The 16,751-nt window shown below is 45.7% G+C and overlaps 1 protein-coding gene across 1 annotated transcript in view; it reads right to left on the bottom strand.

Annotated features, from left to right (window-relative positions):
- Positions 1 to 6,779: 6,779 nt before the first annotated feature.
- Positions 6,780 to 16,751, bottom strand: part of LOC103109263 (cyclic AMP-dependent transcription factor ATF-7) — a 105,901-nt gene continuing 95,929 nt past the window's right edge. Inside the window, exons 10-12 of the mRNA XM_060195258.1 lie at positions 16,552 to 16,749; positions 13,933 to 14,041; positions 6,780 to 7,441 (exon numbers count right to left, since the gene is read on the bottom strand). Coding sequence (XP_060051241.1) covers positions 7,224 to 7,441; positions 13,933 to 14,041; positions 16,552 to 16,749 — 525 coding nt within the window. The 3' untranslated portion in view covers positions 6,780 to 7,223. The remainder of the gene's footprint in view (positions 7,442 to 13,932; positions 14,042 to 16,551; positions 16,750 to 16,751) is intronic.

Raw genomic sequence — 16,751 nt, 5'->3', positions numbered from 1 at the left:
CCTGCTTCCTACCTGCAGGGGGAAAGCCTGTAAGTGGTGAAGCTGGGTTGCAGGAGTCTTTCTCCCTATCTCCCTCTCCCCTCTCAATTTCTGTCTCTATCTAATAATAAATAAAAATATTAAAAAAACAGTAGATGAATGCAAAGAAACTAGTACCCCATCTGGCACAGCAGGCTACATGGTTCCACCCTGCTGCTTCCCCCTTTAATATTTCCCTGACCACAGTGGATCAGCACTGAGGCAACTTTTTATTTTTTCTTAGACAGTGAGCGAATGAAAGCTTCCTCCAGTGCAGTGGGGCCAGATTAAACCTGGGTTGTGCACATGGTAAATCAGCACACTAGCTAAGTGAGCTTCTTTGCTGGCCCTGAAGCAACATTCAGAAAGGGGCTGGTCTAGCTGGCTTCTTGTCCAGGATGGGGCTGGGCAGTGGTGCAACTGGTGAAGTGCCGTATTACTTTATGTCCAGGATGGAGGTGACTGGTCTTTCCTTTGGTCAGAAGTCAGAATGGACTGACTCCTCTAACTTGAGAAGCTTGTTTCCCTTCAGAACCTCATCTCCAGCTGCCAAACCTCTCCATCTTGCTTAGCCAGGTGCTCCTGACCCTGACATGGTGAAGACCACTGCCACCTTCCCCACTCTCCTAAGGAGATCCGCCCCCGATTTGTGTCAGTACACCAAATGTCAGTCACAAATGGTTCTAAACCATTCCTCCCCTTTTGGGAAGCCCTCAGGGGGACCTGCTAAACCTTGGCCAAGTTCTTCTGCCTGGCTCACTCTCTCTGCTTACCTGCCATACAGATGCAGAGTATAAGCAGTGACTCACCTCTACCTTCTTATCCCCATACGTCCAAATGTTAAAAAAAAAAAAAAAAAAAACAACTCAGGGTTATCAAGTGGGGCCTGGGATCTGGTGCCCGCACAACAACTACACAGCTCCCAGTGGTCAGTTTTTTCCCTCTTACTTATTAGAGACAAGACATTGAAGAGATGAGAAGGGAAAGAATAGAAAAGGAGAGACACACCTCTGCAGCACTGCTTCACCACTTATGAAGCTCCCCTTCCGCAGGTGGGGACCAAAGGTTTGAACCCAGACCCTTGCACATGGTAATGTGCACGCTAAGAGGTACATCACCACTGGGCCCAACATTATTATTATTTATATTTATTTATTGGATAGACACAGCTAGAAATTGAGAGGGAAGGGGGTGATAGAGAGGGAGAGAGAGAGAGAGATACCTGCAGCACTCAAATCTGGATCCTTGAGTGCTGTGCAGATATCCCCTCAGGCTAGTGCCAGTTCCCGCGAGAGTTAATATGATATTCTCGAAGTGTCCTTCCCAACCAATCCTGTCCTGGCTCGTCACTCCCGGTTTTTGCCCTATTAAGCCCTTCTTCTTCCGCCCCTCTGTCTCTTGCCCGGTTTTCACCTCAGTGGTTAGACGCAGAAAAGGGTGCTGCGAGAGGCGGCCATTTTGGCTAGCTCCATGTTAGGAGCCAGGTGTCGTGCTGAGACGCGGAGGAGAGAGAGAGAGAGGAGATCCGGAGTGGAGAGGGAACACAATTCTTTATTCACGTGGGCACCTCAGAGTTGGGTGAGAGCGCAATGGTTCGGGCCACACGGAGCTAGCCAAAATGGCTGCCTCACGCAGCACCCTTTTCTGTGTCTAACCACTGAGGTGAAAACCAGGCAAGAGACAGAGGGGCGGAAGAAGAAGGGCTTTATAGGGCAAAAACCGGGAGTGACGAGCCGGGACAGGATTGGTTGGGAAGGACACTTCGAGAATATCCTATTAACTCTCGCGGGAACTGGCACTAGCCTGAGGGGATAACATAGCGGAACAGGCGCTCTGAGAATGTTCCAACTTTCATGGAAACTGGCACTAGTCTGAGGGGACATCTGCACAGCAGTTGTTCCTTGAGCTGAGCTCTGGTCTCTGGTCCTCTGCTGGGCTATGCAACATACACCAACCACCCATCTTCTCTAGAGAGTCTCCTCACGTAAAGGGGAGGATCAGAATTCCTGCCGCTTCTACCTTAGGAAACTGGAATGAGGAAGATCACAGACAGGAAAGACAACGAAGCATCAGACATACCAGTCATTTTCTTGATCATTTAATGTTATATTTGCAGCATAAATAAGGCACAATATATGTCAGTGGGAGGAAGGGAGGGAGGGAGGGAGGGAGAAGGCATGGCTGGGGGATAACTGCTAAGTGGCCGGGAAAGGGAGAGGGACAGTTAGGGAGGGTAGAGCAAAGCCTCTGCCTCAGCCCCTTCCCAGGTGATTGTGAGAGCCTGCTCACAGGGTCATGCTGAATTGGGCGGAGGGGAAGGAAGACGGCTTTGTAACAAAACAGCCTGTAGCACTGCCTCCTCCACCTGTCAAAGTTCACCACGGGGGCCAGGGAGACCCAGGCCCAGAGTGCAGTTCTTTGAGGAGATGGAGAGGTGCTGCCACATGTCAAAGATATACAGATGAACAGAAATATAACCGGAGGAAACACATGGCTTTATTTTCAGCAAAGACTAGATCTGAGGGCCGCAGCCTCCACTGCTGGGGCTGGAGGCTCTAGTCCTCCCTGCCAGGACCGTGTGGTGTGTGTGGGCGGGGAGGAACAGGACAGCAGAAGCTCTAGCTGTTCCTTCCTGTAATGAAGAGCATAGTGACCAGTCTGCAAGATCGATGCAGGATGGATTCTAGGGATTAGCAGAAGGAAGGCGAACCTAGACTTTGAGATGAGTTATGTGGTTGTTGTTTTAATGGGAGTGGAGAAGGGACTAGAAGGATTGGACGTGTTAGTGCTAAGGCAGAGGATGCTATTAAAAATATCCTTGACATCCAACAAGAACTTCCCAGCCTGCCCCTAAGGCAATGGTTCTCCATCTTTAGTGTGTGTTAGTCACCTGGAGTGCTTGACAGAGCCCACCCCCAGCTCCTGACTCAACAGGTCTGGGGTGGGGCCCGCATGCGCCTTTCTAGCAAGTTCCCAGATGATGGTGCCACTGGTGTTGCTGGTCAAGGACTGTGCTCGGCAGAGGCCCTGAAGCCAGTGGAACCAGTGCTCGCAGTCATTCTTGGAGTGAGCACATCCATCACCAGCAACCAGCGCTGGTGAGACAGCTCTGTACTACCAGGTCCCCTTCATAAAACTTGAGAAATCCTAGCAGTTACGATACAAAGCTGCCTATGCTCTCTAGCCTTATCTGGCACAGGGTTTCACCTTGAAAGAGACAAACAAAATGGTTCTGAGGGTGGAAATGTTGGTCAGCAGTTACCAAAAACCCTCGGCTGCTGGGTTACCGCCACCAGCATGGGGGATGGTGACTTCCGTCTGTGTGCACGTGTGTGTGTGCAGACAGAAACAGAAACCAGCCCGAGACTGTGGGGAGGATACTGAAGATTGTGGGAGGCTGTGTAGGATGGAGAGAAGGGGTTTTCTCTTCTCTACCTTAGGATTCGCATCTGTCCTGTTCCTCTCTCCACCCCTGTCAAACAAAAGTCTAAAGAAAGCAGAAAGAGCATATTAACAAAGGCATATGTGATACAGCTAGGAGAATTGGATTCTAAACAGACTGGTTATGAAATTAAAAAAACAAGTAATACATTTCCTTCCTGTGTATACGATGTACAATATTAATGGAAAATAATGATCTGGGGGGGAGGGAAGAAGTCATGAACGATACATCTGGGGAACAGAGCTGTCTCAGGGATAGCACCTTTCAAGGAGCCTCTCAGTGGGGACTAGGGGGGTTCTCAAGACCAGGGGAGGAGTGTGTGTGTCTGCTTGGTGCTTTAGGCTATAGACAGGGTTCGGTTATGGTTAAGCACCTCACCTTCTGAGATAAGTGGTGGTGGAGGGCAGCATGTCAGGAAAGGAGGCAAGAGCTAGAGAATAAGCAGAGGGCCAGCAGCAAAGGGAGGTCCAGTTAGGATACCTCCTCTGCTACCGTCAGGGTCTAGTACTTGGAGCAGACGTTCAAGGAAGCCAGATACGAGGTGCACAAGCAACAGAGAAAGAGTAAGTAAAGGAGGTTAGATCTTTCTAGACCACTGATTGTGGGGCACTTGCCTCAAAATTTTTAACTCCAAGCAAGTGTTCTTTTAAAGAATGGGGAAGCAATTCTGCATTCAGAGGGCCTGGTTCCGGGCCATGTTCTCTATGTCCCTGGGTATCCAGCAACTGTGTTTCTGGGATGATATGGGAGGCCTGCATACTTGGAATCCGAGTTCTGAGACATCCACACTTCTTTCAGGGCCCTAAAAAGGCCAACATTTTATGAGTGACATAAGCGACACCCTCCACACTGTTTGGTGTAGGTGAGTCTAGAAGGCGGAGGGCAGAGAAGAGAGGCCACCACATGGCAGGTTTCAGGGTCACGGCACTGCCTTCTTCTAAGACTGAGGACCAACTAAATAGCAGCCCCTGGTGACTCTGACTTGGTACTGCCCCTGACTCATTTCACAGCTGCTATTATCAACACTGATGGTTCTGGCAGGGCCCCTCATTTAGGTCTGCGGTACTCACTTCCCAGTGGTGAAGAGACTAAACCATGAGATTAATAAATAAGACCCTCTGCATAGATTATCCATCCTAAAAGGGGCAGACTGGCAGGAATCAAACTTCCTCCAAGACCAAGCAGTGAGGCAGGGCAAGTGTTTAGTGACACACTGATTCCTCACTTGAGAAACTACTGAATGTGGGAGAAAAATAGTCAAGGATCTTATGGAGGCTCCTTAGGAGCCATAAACTTAGTCAAGCTTCAGGGGAAGGCTGCTAGTGGGAAATCAAGACAATAAAAAATGAAAACAGAAGAAAATCCCAGGGAGCAACTGTCTAAAGAAAAAATCCTGAGCACAAATTATGGCTGTGAGTTTTTCAAGGCAAGTGAAGTCCCTGGAGGTGGCAACCTGCATTCTGACCATCTGCTGTACCATTTGCTCCTCTGAGTCGCCTCAGGGGCTGTTCCCATTGGGTCCTGGCTGGTAAAAGAGCAGAAAACCATGTTTTCTCTCCTTTCTCTTCACCAGGTGTAGCGTGTTCAGCTCTGGCTTGGAAAAGCAGAAGGGGAAATTCAAAACAAATGTAGTAGAACGTGTCCTCTGTCTGGTGTATCATTTTGGGGAGATGGGAGTTTGTAGCTTCTAACACTCCCTAGTCCCCCATGACAAGTGAGGAAGACAAAATATTAAGAAAGGGAGGTGATAGCTAATTTGTGTGTGTTTAATAGGAAAAATGAGGAAAGAATATGCCTGGGTTGGGCAGATGGCAGAAAGTGACTCTGGGACAACTGGAAGGGTTTCAGATTGAAGGGCTATTAAAGTTGACCTATCTATCCACAGGCCCCTGGCTCTGGATTGCTCCCTGCAGCCCTGGTAGAAATTGCATAGTTCAGAGCCAAAGGAAAAAAAAGTTTTCTGGGAAAGAAAACAACAGGAGGGATGAATCCCTCCTCCAGTAGCCCAACTCTTCAAATTAAGAACGGCTGCGAGCAGGAGTCATCTATGTCCCAGCAGTACAGCCCACTCAACAAAGGAGGGTCTTCTGCTGAGATCACTGTGCTCTGCGCCCACCCCCACACCAGCTTCACCCCAGCTAACCTGAAACTCAAGAAACCCATTCAGGATTCTGCCTGTGAGGTCTCAGACTATGGAGAAGCACTGCATTTATGGGGCAGAGAGTAGGAGAGTGCTAAATAAATGTTGCTAAGATCTAGTGGCAAGAGAGAGAAGGCAGAGTCAGAGGGTGAGAGACACTTGTGAGGATAAGACCTAAGAAATTCAGAAAAGATGACAGGTGTGTGAGGCTGAGATAAGAGAGAGGGAGTGCAAGTCTCCACACGACAGCCTCCGAGAGCACTGCATTGGAACTCCAATTACAGAAGAGAGACAGTAATAGGGACAGAGTAATACAGAGGAGAGGCAGAAAGATGACCTGAAAGATGTCTGGCAGACAGCATAATGGTAATGCAAAGGCTCCCACCTGAGGCTCTGAGGTACCAGGCTCAATGCATACACCACCATAAACCAGAGCTGAGCAGTGCTCTGGGGAAGAAGAAAGGAAAAGAAGGAGGGAAAGAAGGAAAGGAGAGAGGGAGGGAGAGAAAGAAAGCTAGAAGGATGACCAGAGGGGGAAAATATATATATATTATATGCTTTGGCCAACAAACTCATATACCATATGAAAGAATCTATCTAGTAACCTTATGGAGTAAGCTGTAAACTAATGGATTCTCTGCCCTGCTGAGTTGAGCTGAAGGAACAAGTGGGGAGGGGACTGGCTGATCAGATCAGAACCAGCCTTTTCTCCTTTTCACTATAGCAAGTAACATCTAATAAGGCCACAAGATGAGGTTGCCAAGGCTATGGGGCAAACTCCCCACCACTAGATAAGGGAACATTCAAGAGACAAAATGAGGTACCCAAATAGCTCTGGGAATAGATTTTAAAAAAGACATCTGAATTTATGGGGCTTGCTTGCTTTCTTTCTGCCTTCCCCCATCCACCACCTTTTTTTGGTAAGCTTTTTGTTGTTGTTTTCTTTATTATTATTATTTTTTGGTGGCAGTTAGGAAGAAGGAAGAAAGTTTATGGAAGAGCTGGAAAATACTGCTACTTCATATATCAAAGGTAGCCTTACATTCTCTGGAAGTGAATGCTTTAACTAGAGTTTAGGAAGGGGAGAGGGATCAGTAGCAGCTACTGGGAGATGAAGTCCTGAGTCTGTGGCTGACTTGGGATTAGGTTATTATTAGGGTGATAAGCCATTAACATTAACTTCCCTCTACCTAGCAGGAAGTGGCATGCCGGTAAGGAACAAGAAGACAGTAACAGCCATGACTTTGTGGGAAGATAGTGAGCTGAGGAACCCAAACCTTCAAGTGCAAGGGTTAGTGTTAAAAGAAACAGGTAATCGTGCACAGGACGAGGGTAAGGGTGATTGTTCAGACCGTCTGGAAAGCCTTTGGCTGTGGGTGCATCAGGAACTCCCACCTGGAGGGACGATCTATGTGGCTCTGGGGCTGGGAGGCTCCTAGTACGGGTGTGAAAGTAGATAACCTGAGGCTGAAGAGAAAAGCCCCACATCTGTTCATTACTCACAACACACAGTTTCCCCTCCATATTGCCATGTCCAAGGCAGATGGGAGGAGATAAGACGTCATCTCTCTTGGCTCTCCGGCGGGCGAGCTCTGGCTGGGGACCTCTCCACCAGGGGAGGCATCATCTGCCTGCAGACTGGGACTGTGGGGTCATGATCACATGCGACTGTATGGGCATGCTCAGTTCTGTCCTTTGGCTGGCCATCTGAGTGAGGACTGAGGTGGCCACAGCTTCGGCTGCAGAGCGAACACTGAGGCCATTGCTAGCGGCTGTTGCTGAGCTGTGTTGAATCACGGGGGCTGGAGAACCTGTCGGCTCTGAGCTTTCTTTGGGGCTTTCTGCCAGGAAAGAGGATAAAGAGCAGAGAATAAGCAGTTAGAAAACAGAGTGCAGAAACAGGCAGGTCTACCTTTTGCCATAATCTTTTTTTTTTTTTTTTTTTTAATATTTACTTATTTTCCCTTTTGTTACTCTTGTTGTTTTATTGTTGTAGTTATTGATGTCATAGTTGGATAGGACAGAGAGAAATGGAGAGAGGAGGGGAAGACAGAGAGGGGGAGAGAAAGATAGACACCTGCAGACCTGCTGCACTGCCTGTGAAGCGACTCCCCTGCAGGTGGGGAGCCAGGGGCTCGAACCGGGATTCTTACGCAGGTCCTTGCACTTTGTGCCACCTGCACTTAACCCACTGTGCTACCGCCCGACTCCCCTTTTTGCCTTAATCTTAATGGAACCCAAAGGAAGATAAAATCCTCTTTTTTTTTTTTGAGGGGAAAATTTTCCTAGCTATTTGGTTTCTAAGTCATAAATGGGCTAGGGATGGGAGATCTTGAGAAGGGTAGCAAGAAATTAGCCCAGATTAACTCATTTCCCCCAAATAAAGTGACCCCAGCACATTAAGTATATACTATTTGGCTTCCAGGCCTTTGTGTAGCTCATTATCCCTACTGGAACACTTTCCTCTTAGTCGTGTCTTTAAAGGTGATTTAAAATAGTTCTTGGGGGTTGGGCAGTAGTGAAGCAGATTAAGTGTACATGGCACGAAGCACAAGGACGGTGTAAGGATCCCGGTTTGAGCCCCTGGCTCCCCACCCGCAGGGGAGTCGCTTCACAGGCAGTGCAGCAGGTCTGCAGGTGTCTATCTTTCTCTCCCCCTCTGTCTTCCCCTCCTCTCTCCATTTCTCTCTGTCCTATCCAACAATGACTACATCATCAACAACAACAATAAAACAACAAGGGCAACAAAAGGGAAAATAAATAATAAAAAAATGAAAATATTCACACTGTGATTTCCACTGAATGTGGATCACTTAAAAAAAAAGTTCTCTCGGGAGTCGGGCTGTAGTGCAGCGGGTTAAGTGCAGGTGGCGCAAAGCACAAGGACCGGCATAAGGATTCCGGTTCAAACCCTGGCTCCCCACCTGCAGGGTAGTCACTTCACAGGTGGTGAAGCAGGTCTGCAGGTGTCTATCTTTCTCTCCTCCTCTCTGTCTTCCCCTCCTCTCTCCATTTCTCTCTGTCCTATCCAACAATGATGACAACAACAATAATAACTACAACAATAAAACAACAAGGGCAACAAAAGGGAATAAATAAAATAAATATTAAAAAAAAAGTTCTCTCTAGCTATCCTCTCTGATGAACTTCCATAGGAATCAATTAATTCTACTATCTTTTACGTTCCCTTAGCATGTAGTTACACAATCAGGCAAGCCTGATAAATATCAAGGTCCGTTCACACAATGTTATGAATGACTAGCCCTTAGCCAGGGTTCAGTTAACACAACTAACTCCAAAGAGTCTTCTTGGCTATCAATTAGCTACGCACTAATAATTTAGACATCTATTATGAGTGATGCCACTAACCCTAACATGACAATAACATTTTAGTGCTAAACACAAACAGCTGAGCTACACACAAAGGTAACTCCAAGTTGTTAATCAGTAAAGTTTTATTAAATACCAGATAGTCGCTATAGATGCTTAAATATGTTTGTGGAGTAAGGGCATACTTCCAAGAGTTGGGTTTTTTTAAAAAAATATTTTATTGTATTTTTTACTGGATAGAGACAGAGAAATTGAGAGGGGAGTGGGAGATAAAGGGGAAGAGAGAGAGAGAGAGAGAGATACCTGCAGCTCTGCTTTACACTTGTGAAGCTTTTCCTCTGCAGGTGGGGACCAGGGGTTTGAACCTGGGTACACTATAATGTGAGTGCTTAACCAGATGCACCACTGACTGGCCGGCCCCTTAGAGTTGGTTATATTTTTGACCTTCTGAAGAATGCCTAGGTCTTCTCAGGATTAAACAGTACTCTCTCTCTCTTTAAGATTTCACTTATTTATTAATGAGAAGGATAGGAGGAGAGAGAGAGAAAGAACCAGACATCACTCTGGCACATGTGCTGCTGGGGATTGAACTTAGGACCTCATACTTGAGAGACCAATGCTTTATCCACTGTGCCACCTCCCAGACCAAACAGTACATTCTCAATGAAACCTCATTACCTTCAGCAAAATAACTTGTGCTTTCAGAGTATACTATCATTTATTCATTAGAGTGCATGGAAGATAGGATAGTAGCTACACAGAAGGGGCCGGTGGTGGCGCACCTGGTTGAGCGCACATGTTATAATGTGCAAGGACCCAGGTTTGAGTCCCTGGTCCCCACCTGCAGGGGCAAAGCTTCACAAGTGGTGAAGCAGTGTTGCAAGTGTCTCTTTGTCTCTCTTCCTCTCTATCCCCCACTTCTGTCTTCATTTCTGGCCATCTCTATCCAATAAATAAATAAAAATAAAAAAATTATTTATTGGGTTTTTGGAAAAGTCTTATCGCAATTTTGCATAGAAAAAACACATCAGGGAGTTGGGCGGTAGCACAGTGGGTTAGCGCACATGGTGCAAAGCGCAAGGATCCCGGTTTGAGCCCTCGGCTCCCCACCTGCAGGGGAGTAGCTTCAGAGGCGGTGAAGCAGGTCTGCAGGTGTCTATGTTTCTCTTCCCTGTTGTATGCTTTACATTGGGTAGTCCTTCCCCGCCAAGAGAATTGCATCAGTCCTGTTAATTTCGCGGGCCTGCTTGGCCCCGCCCCAAGGAACCCCGAGAGAGGGTTCCTGAGTCCGAGAGTTCCTGAGTTCGAGAGTTTCAGAGTTACAGAGTAAGAGAGAGTTCCACAGTGGAAGAGTTTCAGGGGGTTCCCCAGTACGAGAGTTCCAGAGTTCCAGAGTTGGAAAGTTCCTGAGTTCCAGAGTAAGAGAGAGTGCTTGCGCCGCCGCAAAGAGACAGCAGAGTTCTGTTTGGTGATTAGTTTGTCTTAGTTTATGAATCCTTGTTCCTGAATAAAGAAATACAGCTTCCCTGCCCAGCCGTTGTCTCCGCGTCTCTGTTATCCGCCGTGAAGCTAGCCCGGCCAGCCAGAGCCTTCCGAATTTTAACAACACTTCCCCTCTGTCTTCCCCTCCTCTCTCCATTTCTCTCTGTCCTATTCGACAATGATGACATCAATAACAACAACAATAATAACTACAACAATAAAACAAGGGCAACAGAAGGGAAAATAAATAAGTATTAAAATGTTATTAAAATAAAAAAGAAAAAACACATCATGGGGGTCGGGTAGTAGTGCAGTGGGTTAAGCGCACATGCTGCAAAGCCCAAGGGCCAGCTAAAGGATCCTTTAGCTGGTTTGAGCCCCCGGCTCTCCACCTACAGGGAGGTTGCTTCACGGTAGTGAAGCAGGTCAGGTCTGCAGGTGTCTGTCTTTTTCTTCCCCTTTCTGTCTTGTCCTCTCCTCTCAATTTCTCTCTGTCCTATCGAACACCAGCAACATCAATAACAACAATAGCCACAAAAATGATAAAACAAGGGCAACAAAGGGAAAAAATAGCCAGGAGCAGTGGACTTGTGGTGCAGGCACGGGTACTGAGTCCCAGTGATAACCCTGGAGGCAAAAAAAAAGGAATAACACATTATAACTTTTCCCACAATCTAATACATATTTACTAGTATGAGAGAGAATCACAGCAATGTTCTAGTACATGTGTTACTGAGGACTGAATTTAGGACCTCAAATATACAAGACTGATTGCTCTAACCACAAGGCTATGTATGCCCTGGATCACTATAAAAAATTTGCAAGCTTAAGCTCTGAGGTCTCAGTACAATCTCTCAATCAATCTCTGTCATGCAGAAAGACAGTGAAAGAAACTAGAGCACCAAAACCTCCTTTAGTTGGGTGGAGGCCAGGCTCGACCCCTGGGCTGTATACATGCAAAGCTTCACACTATCCAACTGAGCTATTTTGGGGGCCCTCCAGGTTCAAATGGCAGAGCTGATCAGTGCTCTGGTTTTTCTTTACATATGTCTTTCTCAAAAACAAAAACTGAAAGAAAACAGGAAACAAAAACATCAATGGTCACTGGGAACAGTAGAGTTCTATAGGCATCAAACCTCAGGATAACCTTGGTGGCAAAAAAAATAAATAATAGAAAGGGGAAAACAAAAAAGGGGGGGGACTTAAGGGGAAAAAAAGAAGAGTCTGCTACAAGTGGTAGCACAAACTTCTGGTGCACCCCCACCTCCAAAGAAAAAAATTCAATAAGTTTCTTGACTCTTCTCTTGTTTTTAAAAATAGTCTACTTAGGAGGCTGGGAGGCCACTCATACAGAAGAGACCACTCATACTGGCATGTGTGAGCACCTGGGTCTGACCTCTAGCTACCACAGGAGAGAAGCGTCATGAGTGGCAGAGCCATGCTGTGATCTCTCTCCTTCTCCTGCCTTCTCACCCTCTTTCTAAAAGAAGGGGGTAGGGTGGGGAGCAGAAAGAGAAGAGTCTACAATCAGCTGCACAGTAATTTTCTTCCTTCTGCTTTCTTGGCTGCTTCTTTTTCTCCTTCTCCTTCTCCTTCTCCTTCTCCTTCTTATTTTTGTCTCCAGGGTTATCACTGGGGCTCGGTGCCTGCACTACGAATCCATTGCTCCTGGAGACTATTTCCCCCCCCTTTTGCCCTTGCTGTTTATCGTTGTTATTATTATTGTTGTCATTGCTGCCATTATTGTTGGATAGGACAGAGAGAAATTGAGAGGAGGGGAAGACAGAGAGGGGAGAGAAAGACAGACACCTGCAGACCTGCTTTATCACCTGTAAAGTGCCCCTGCAGGTGGGGAGCCGGGGGCTCGAACCGGGATCCTCATGCCAGTCCGTGCACTTTGAGCCATGTGTGCTTAACCCATTGTGCTACTGCCTGGCCACCCTTTTTTTAATCTTTTGTGTGAGCTGTTTCCACCTTTAAACAGTAGAGTATCCCAGGATTCAGTACTGGGGTATCTCATTTTTATGTAATATTTATTAATATTTTATTTATTTACTTTGGATAGAGACAGAGAGGAATTGAGAAGGGAAGGGGAAATGGGGGGGGGAGAGGGGGAGATAAGTAGGTTGGTCTGGGAGCTGGCGCAGTGGATAAAAGCATTGGACTTTCAAGCATGAGGTTCTGAGTTCAAGTCCCGGCAGCAAATATACCAGAGTAATGTCTGATTCTTTCCCTTTGCCAATCTTCCTCATTAATAAATAAAATCTTTAAATAAATAAGCCTCTCTTAGGAGAGAGAGAGACCTACACTAGAAATTCACTGCTTATGAAGCTTCCAGGCTATAGGTGGGGGACCCGGAGACTGAACCTGAGTCCTTATGCCCTGCAATGTGGGTACTCTGCCTGATGCACACTGCCTGGCTCCCCTTTTTATTTAATTATGAGGGGGGAAGAGCAAGAACAAAAACCAGAGTATCACCCTGGAGTATGTGATGCTGGGGACTGAACTCAGGATACCTTGTGTGTTCAGTGCTTTATCTATTTTGTCTCTCAGTCACATGGTTTTAAAAACTAACTATGCAGGTGGCATAAAGTGCAAGGACCGGTGCAAGGATCCTGGTTCGAGGCCCCGGCTCCCCACCTGTAGGGGAGTCGCTTCACAAGCAGTGAAGCAGGTCTGCAGGTGTCTATCTTACTCTCCCCTTCTCTGTCTTCTTCTCTCTCCATTTCTGTCTGTCCTATCCATCAATGATATCAGTAACAACAACAACAACAATAAAGTAACAAGGGCAACAAAAGGGAATAAAAAAAAAAAAAACGAACTATGACTATATGCTGGGGCAGGCAATGGAGCACCCAGCTGACTGTACACATTAACATGTGCAAGGACTAGGGTTCAAGCCCCCCAGTCCCCACTTGCAGGGAGGAAGTTTCATGAGTGGTGAAATAGTGCTGCAGGTCTCTCTCTCCCTATCTCCCCCACTCCCTCTCAATTTTTTAAATACAATTTTATTTTATTTTAAAAAATTTATTTATTTATTCATGAGAAAGAAAGAACCATACATCCTCTGGTACATGTGCTGCTGGGGATTGAACTCAGGACCTCATGCTTGCGAGTCCAATGCTTTATCCACTACACCACTTCCTGGATCACACCCTCTCAATTTTTGTCTCTACCCAAAATAATAAATAAAGAAATAAACAAACAAGTAAATAAGTATTGGGTTGTTAGGAAAGACATGACACATTTTTTCCTACTCCTTATTTATTTTTCTTTATTGGGGAATTAATGTTTTACATTCAACATCTTTATTTTCAACTATGATAGGAAAGCAGGATAACTATACTCAAAGAAATTTTTTTTATATTATTATTTTGTAGGACTGGTTGATCCATAAAAGCTGCTTACTTATCAATCTGTGCCCCACCCCAGGAAATTCAGAACGAGGTTATAAAATGACAGACACCTAAGACACTTAGTGCAAGGCTAACTGCTCTCACTTAGTCTGTGGGCCACTCACCTAGGTATCCTTGGGTCTTCTTCTGTAGTGCAGTGACTGGGCAGTCTTTATGAGCCAACAATAGCTGCTTCAATTGAGCCACCTCATTGCGTAGTAATGTGACTTCATTCTAAGGAAGAAGGGAAGAAAAGATTATCAAGGAAACTCATCCTCTATTGCTACCTCCAAAGTAGGGACAGAATAAAATATGGATTTTATCTGGGAAAGACACCTCATCCAGCAAGTTTCAAGATAGCCCAGGGCCAGTATAGTCATTAATTTAATGACAAAAGCTAGAGACAATGAAAACTAGGGCTTTAAAATAGAAACACCACTTGGATTTAAGGGATATATGGTCATGCCTAAAATTAATACTCTCCTTTCACTAAGAAAGCCTTTTCCAACCATCTACTAAAGTACATATATATATATATTTTACCAGAGAACTACTTAGCTTGGCTTGAGCCTGGGACTTTGGAGCCTCAGGCATGAGAGACTCTTTGCATAACCATTATGCTGTCTATCCCTGCCCTCAAGTACATATGTTTACTGCAGCATTTATTCTAGAGAAAAATTAAGAAACATTATAACTATTCATACTTTAATAAGAGAATGACATTATAAAACATATTCGGACTTTTAATCATTAGGAGATATTATAAATTTATTTATGGTAGAACAAATAAACCATCACCCTCTGGCTCTCCAGTAAAATAAATTACATTTATTATCCAGTAAATGTAAATTATATTTAGAAATAAATACATGTTTAGTAGGTACAAACTAAACCTATCTAAGGGAAGAGAATGAAAACGGGAAAGGCATATTTCAAGAGGGACTTTGCTTTTAATCTATACCTCAGTATATATGTGCAAGTGTACTTGAATATATGTATTAATATAGCACTCTGGTAGTCAACTATTTTAGGGACTGGAAACTAGCCGATAAGGCAGGGTGTGCGCCTTACTGTAAGGAGGCCCTGGTTTCAAGATCTGGCATCACATTGGAGCACTGTGGCAGTTTCCTGGATGGTGAAGCTATTCTGCGAAATCTCTCTTGTCTTTCTTTCTCTCGTTAAAGGAAAAAGAATCTGGATTGGGGAACCTAGTAGAGTGCACTCCTTACTATGTACAAGGCCCTAGGTTCAAGCCCCAACACCACAGAGGAGCACGACACCAGGGGAAGTTCTACAGTTGGTGAAGCAGTGTTGTGATGTCTCTCCTTCTCTCTATCTGAAATACAGAATGAAAAAGTTGGCCCAGGAGCAGTGGGGTTGAGCATGCAAGAGGACCAGAAAAAACTGAAAATTGGGGGAGTCAGGTGGTAGGCGCAGCGGGTTAAGTGCACATGGTGCAAAGCGCAAGGACCACTGAATAATCCCAGTTCGAGCCCCCGGCTCCCACCTGCAGAGGAGTCGCTTCACAGGCGGTGAAGCAGGTCTGCAGGTGTCTTTCTCTTCCCCTCTCTGTCTTCCTCTCCTCTCTTGATCTCTCTGTCCTATCCAACAATGACATTAGTAACAACAACAATAACTACAACAATAAAACAACAAGGGCAACAAAAGGGAATAACTAAATAAATATTTAAAAAAAAAACCCTGAAAATTGGTCTAGGAGGTCACTTAGTAGCACTGCACATGACTGAGGCCCTGAGCTTATTCCCTGGTGAAACACTAAAACAAAACAAAAAACAAACAAAAATCTATTTCCTTAAAAAATTAATCATGAGGGCTGGGAGACAGAAAATGGATCTGCAAAAGACTGTCATGCCTGAGGCTCTGAGGTCCCATGTTTGATCCGTAGCTTTATCATAAGCCACAGCTGACCAGTGCTCTGGTGCATCTCTCTTAAATTTTAAAAATACTTTTATCTGTTTGTTTTTAAATTACCTTTACTTATTGGACAGATACAGCCAGAAATTGAGAGGGGAAGGGGGTAACAGAGAGGAAGAGAGAGACACCTGCAACACTGCTTCACCACTTGTGAAACTTTCCCCCTGCAGGTGGGGGGCAGGGGCTTGAACCCAGATCCTTGCACATTGTAACATGTGAGCTCAACCAGGTCTGCCACCAACCCCCTCTCCAATAAATAAATAAAAAAACCATGAGAAAAGAATATTTAAGAAAACACCTGTATTAAAATGGTTCTTTTTTTAAAAAATATTTTATTTATTTATGAGAAAGATAGGAGAAGAGAAAGAACCAGACATCACTCTAGTTACATGTGCTGCTGGGGGTCAAACTCGGGACCTCATGCTTGAGAGTCCAAAGCTTCTACCACTGCGCCACCTCTAGTACCACATTAAAATGGTTCTATTGTGCCTGTGTGGTTTCCTTCTTTTATTATATTAGGCAAATACATTTTCTTTTGGAAGACTCCCTGATCCTTGTCCGATCCTACTGATGACTGAAAAGAGCTCAATGAGCTTAATGTAATTCCCTTTGTTGAAGTGAGTGTGGATGACATCTGGCACTAGATGGTGAGTGGATACCCGACCTCTGGGAGAGCCTGCAAGAGTCCCTCTGCATGCTCCCGGGGCAGCTAGCTCTGTTCTATTTAAAGGGCCACCGTCTTCTAGTAGATTGCCCCTCTTTTTTCTGACTCGGCCACAATCCCAATAATCATCCCAGACTCTACTTACACTCAGCTGAATGTTCTGAGAAGTGAGCTCCTCTGCTTTCTTTTCCAGGGAGGAAACCCATAACTTCCGCTTTTGACGGCAGCGGGAGGCTGCGGCCCGGTTGCGCTCCAGAAAGCGCTGCCGTCGTTCGTCGGGATCTTCATCCACTGTGCGGCGTCTACGCCCTCCGGTACTAGGAGTAGGCTGGGCTGGTGAGACCT

This window comes from Erinaceus europaeus, chromosome 7 (assembly GCF_950295315.1).
Source record: "Erinaceus europaeus chromosome 7, mEriEur2.1, whole genome shotgun sequence".
In the NCBI taxonomy this organism is placed as follows: domain Eukaryota; kingdom Metazoa; phylum Chordata; class Mammalia; order Eulipotyphla; family Erinaceidae; genus Erinaceus; species Erinaceus europaeus.
The sequence above is the reverse complement of the archived record's forward strand: the minus strand, read 5'-3'. Positions and strand labels throughout refer to the sequence as shown.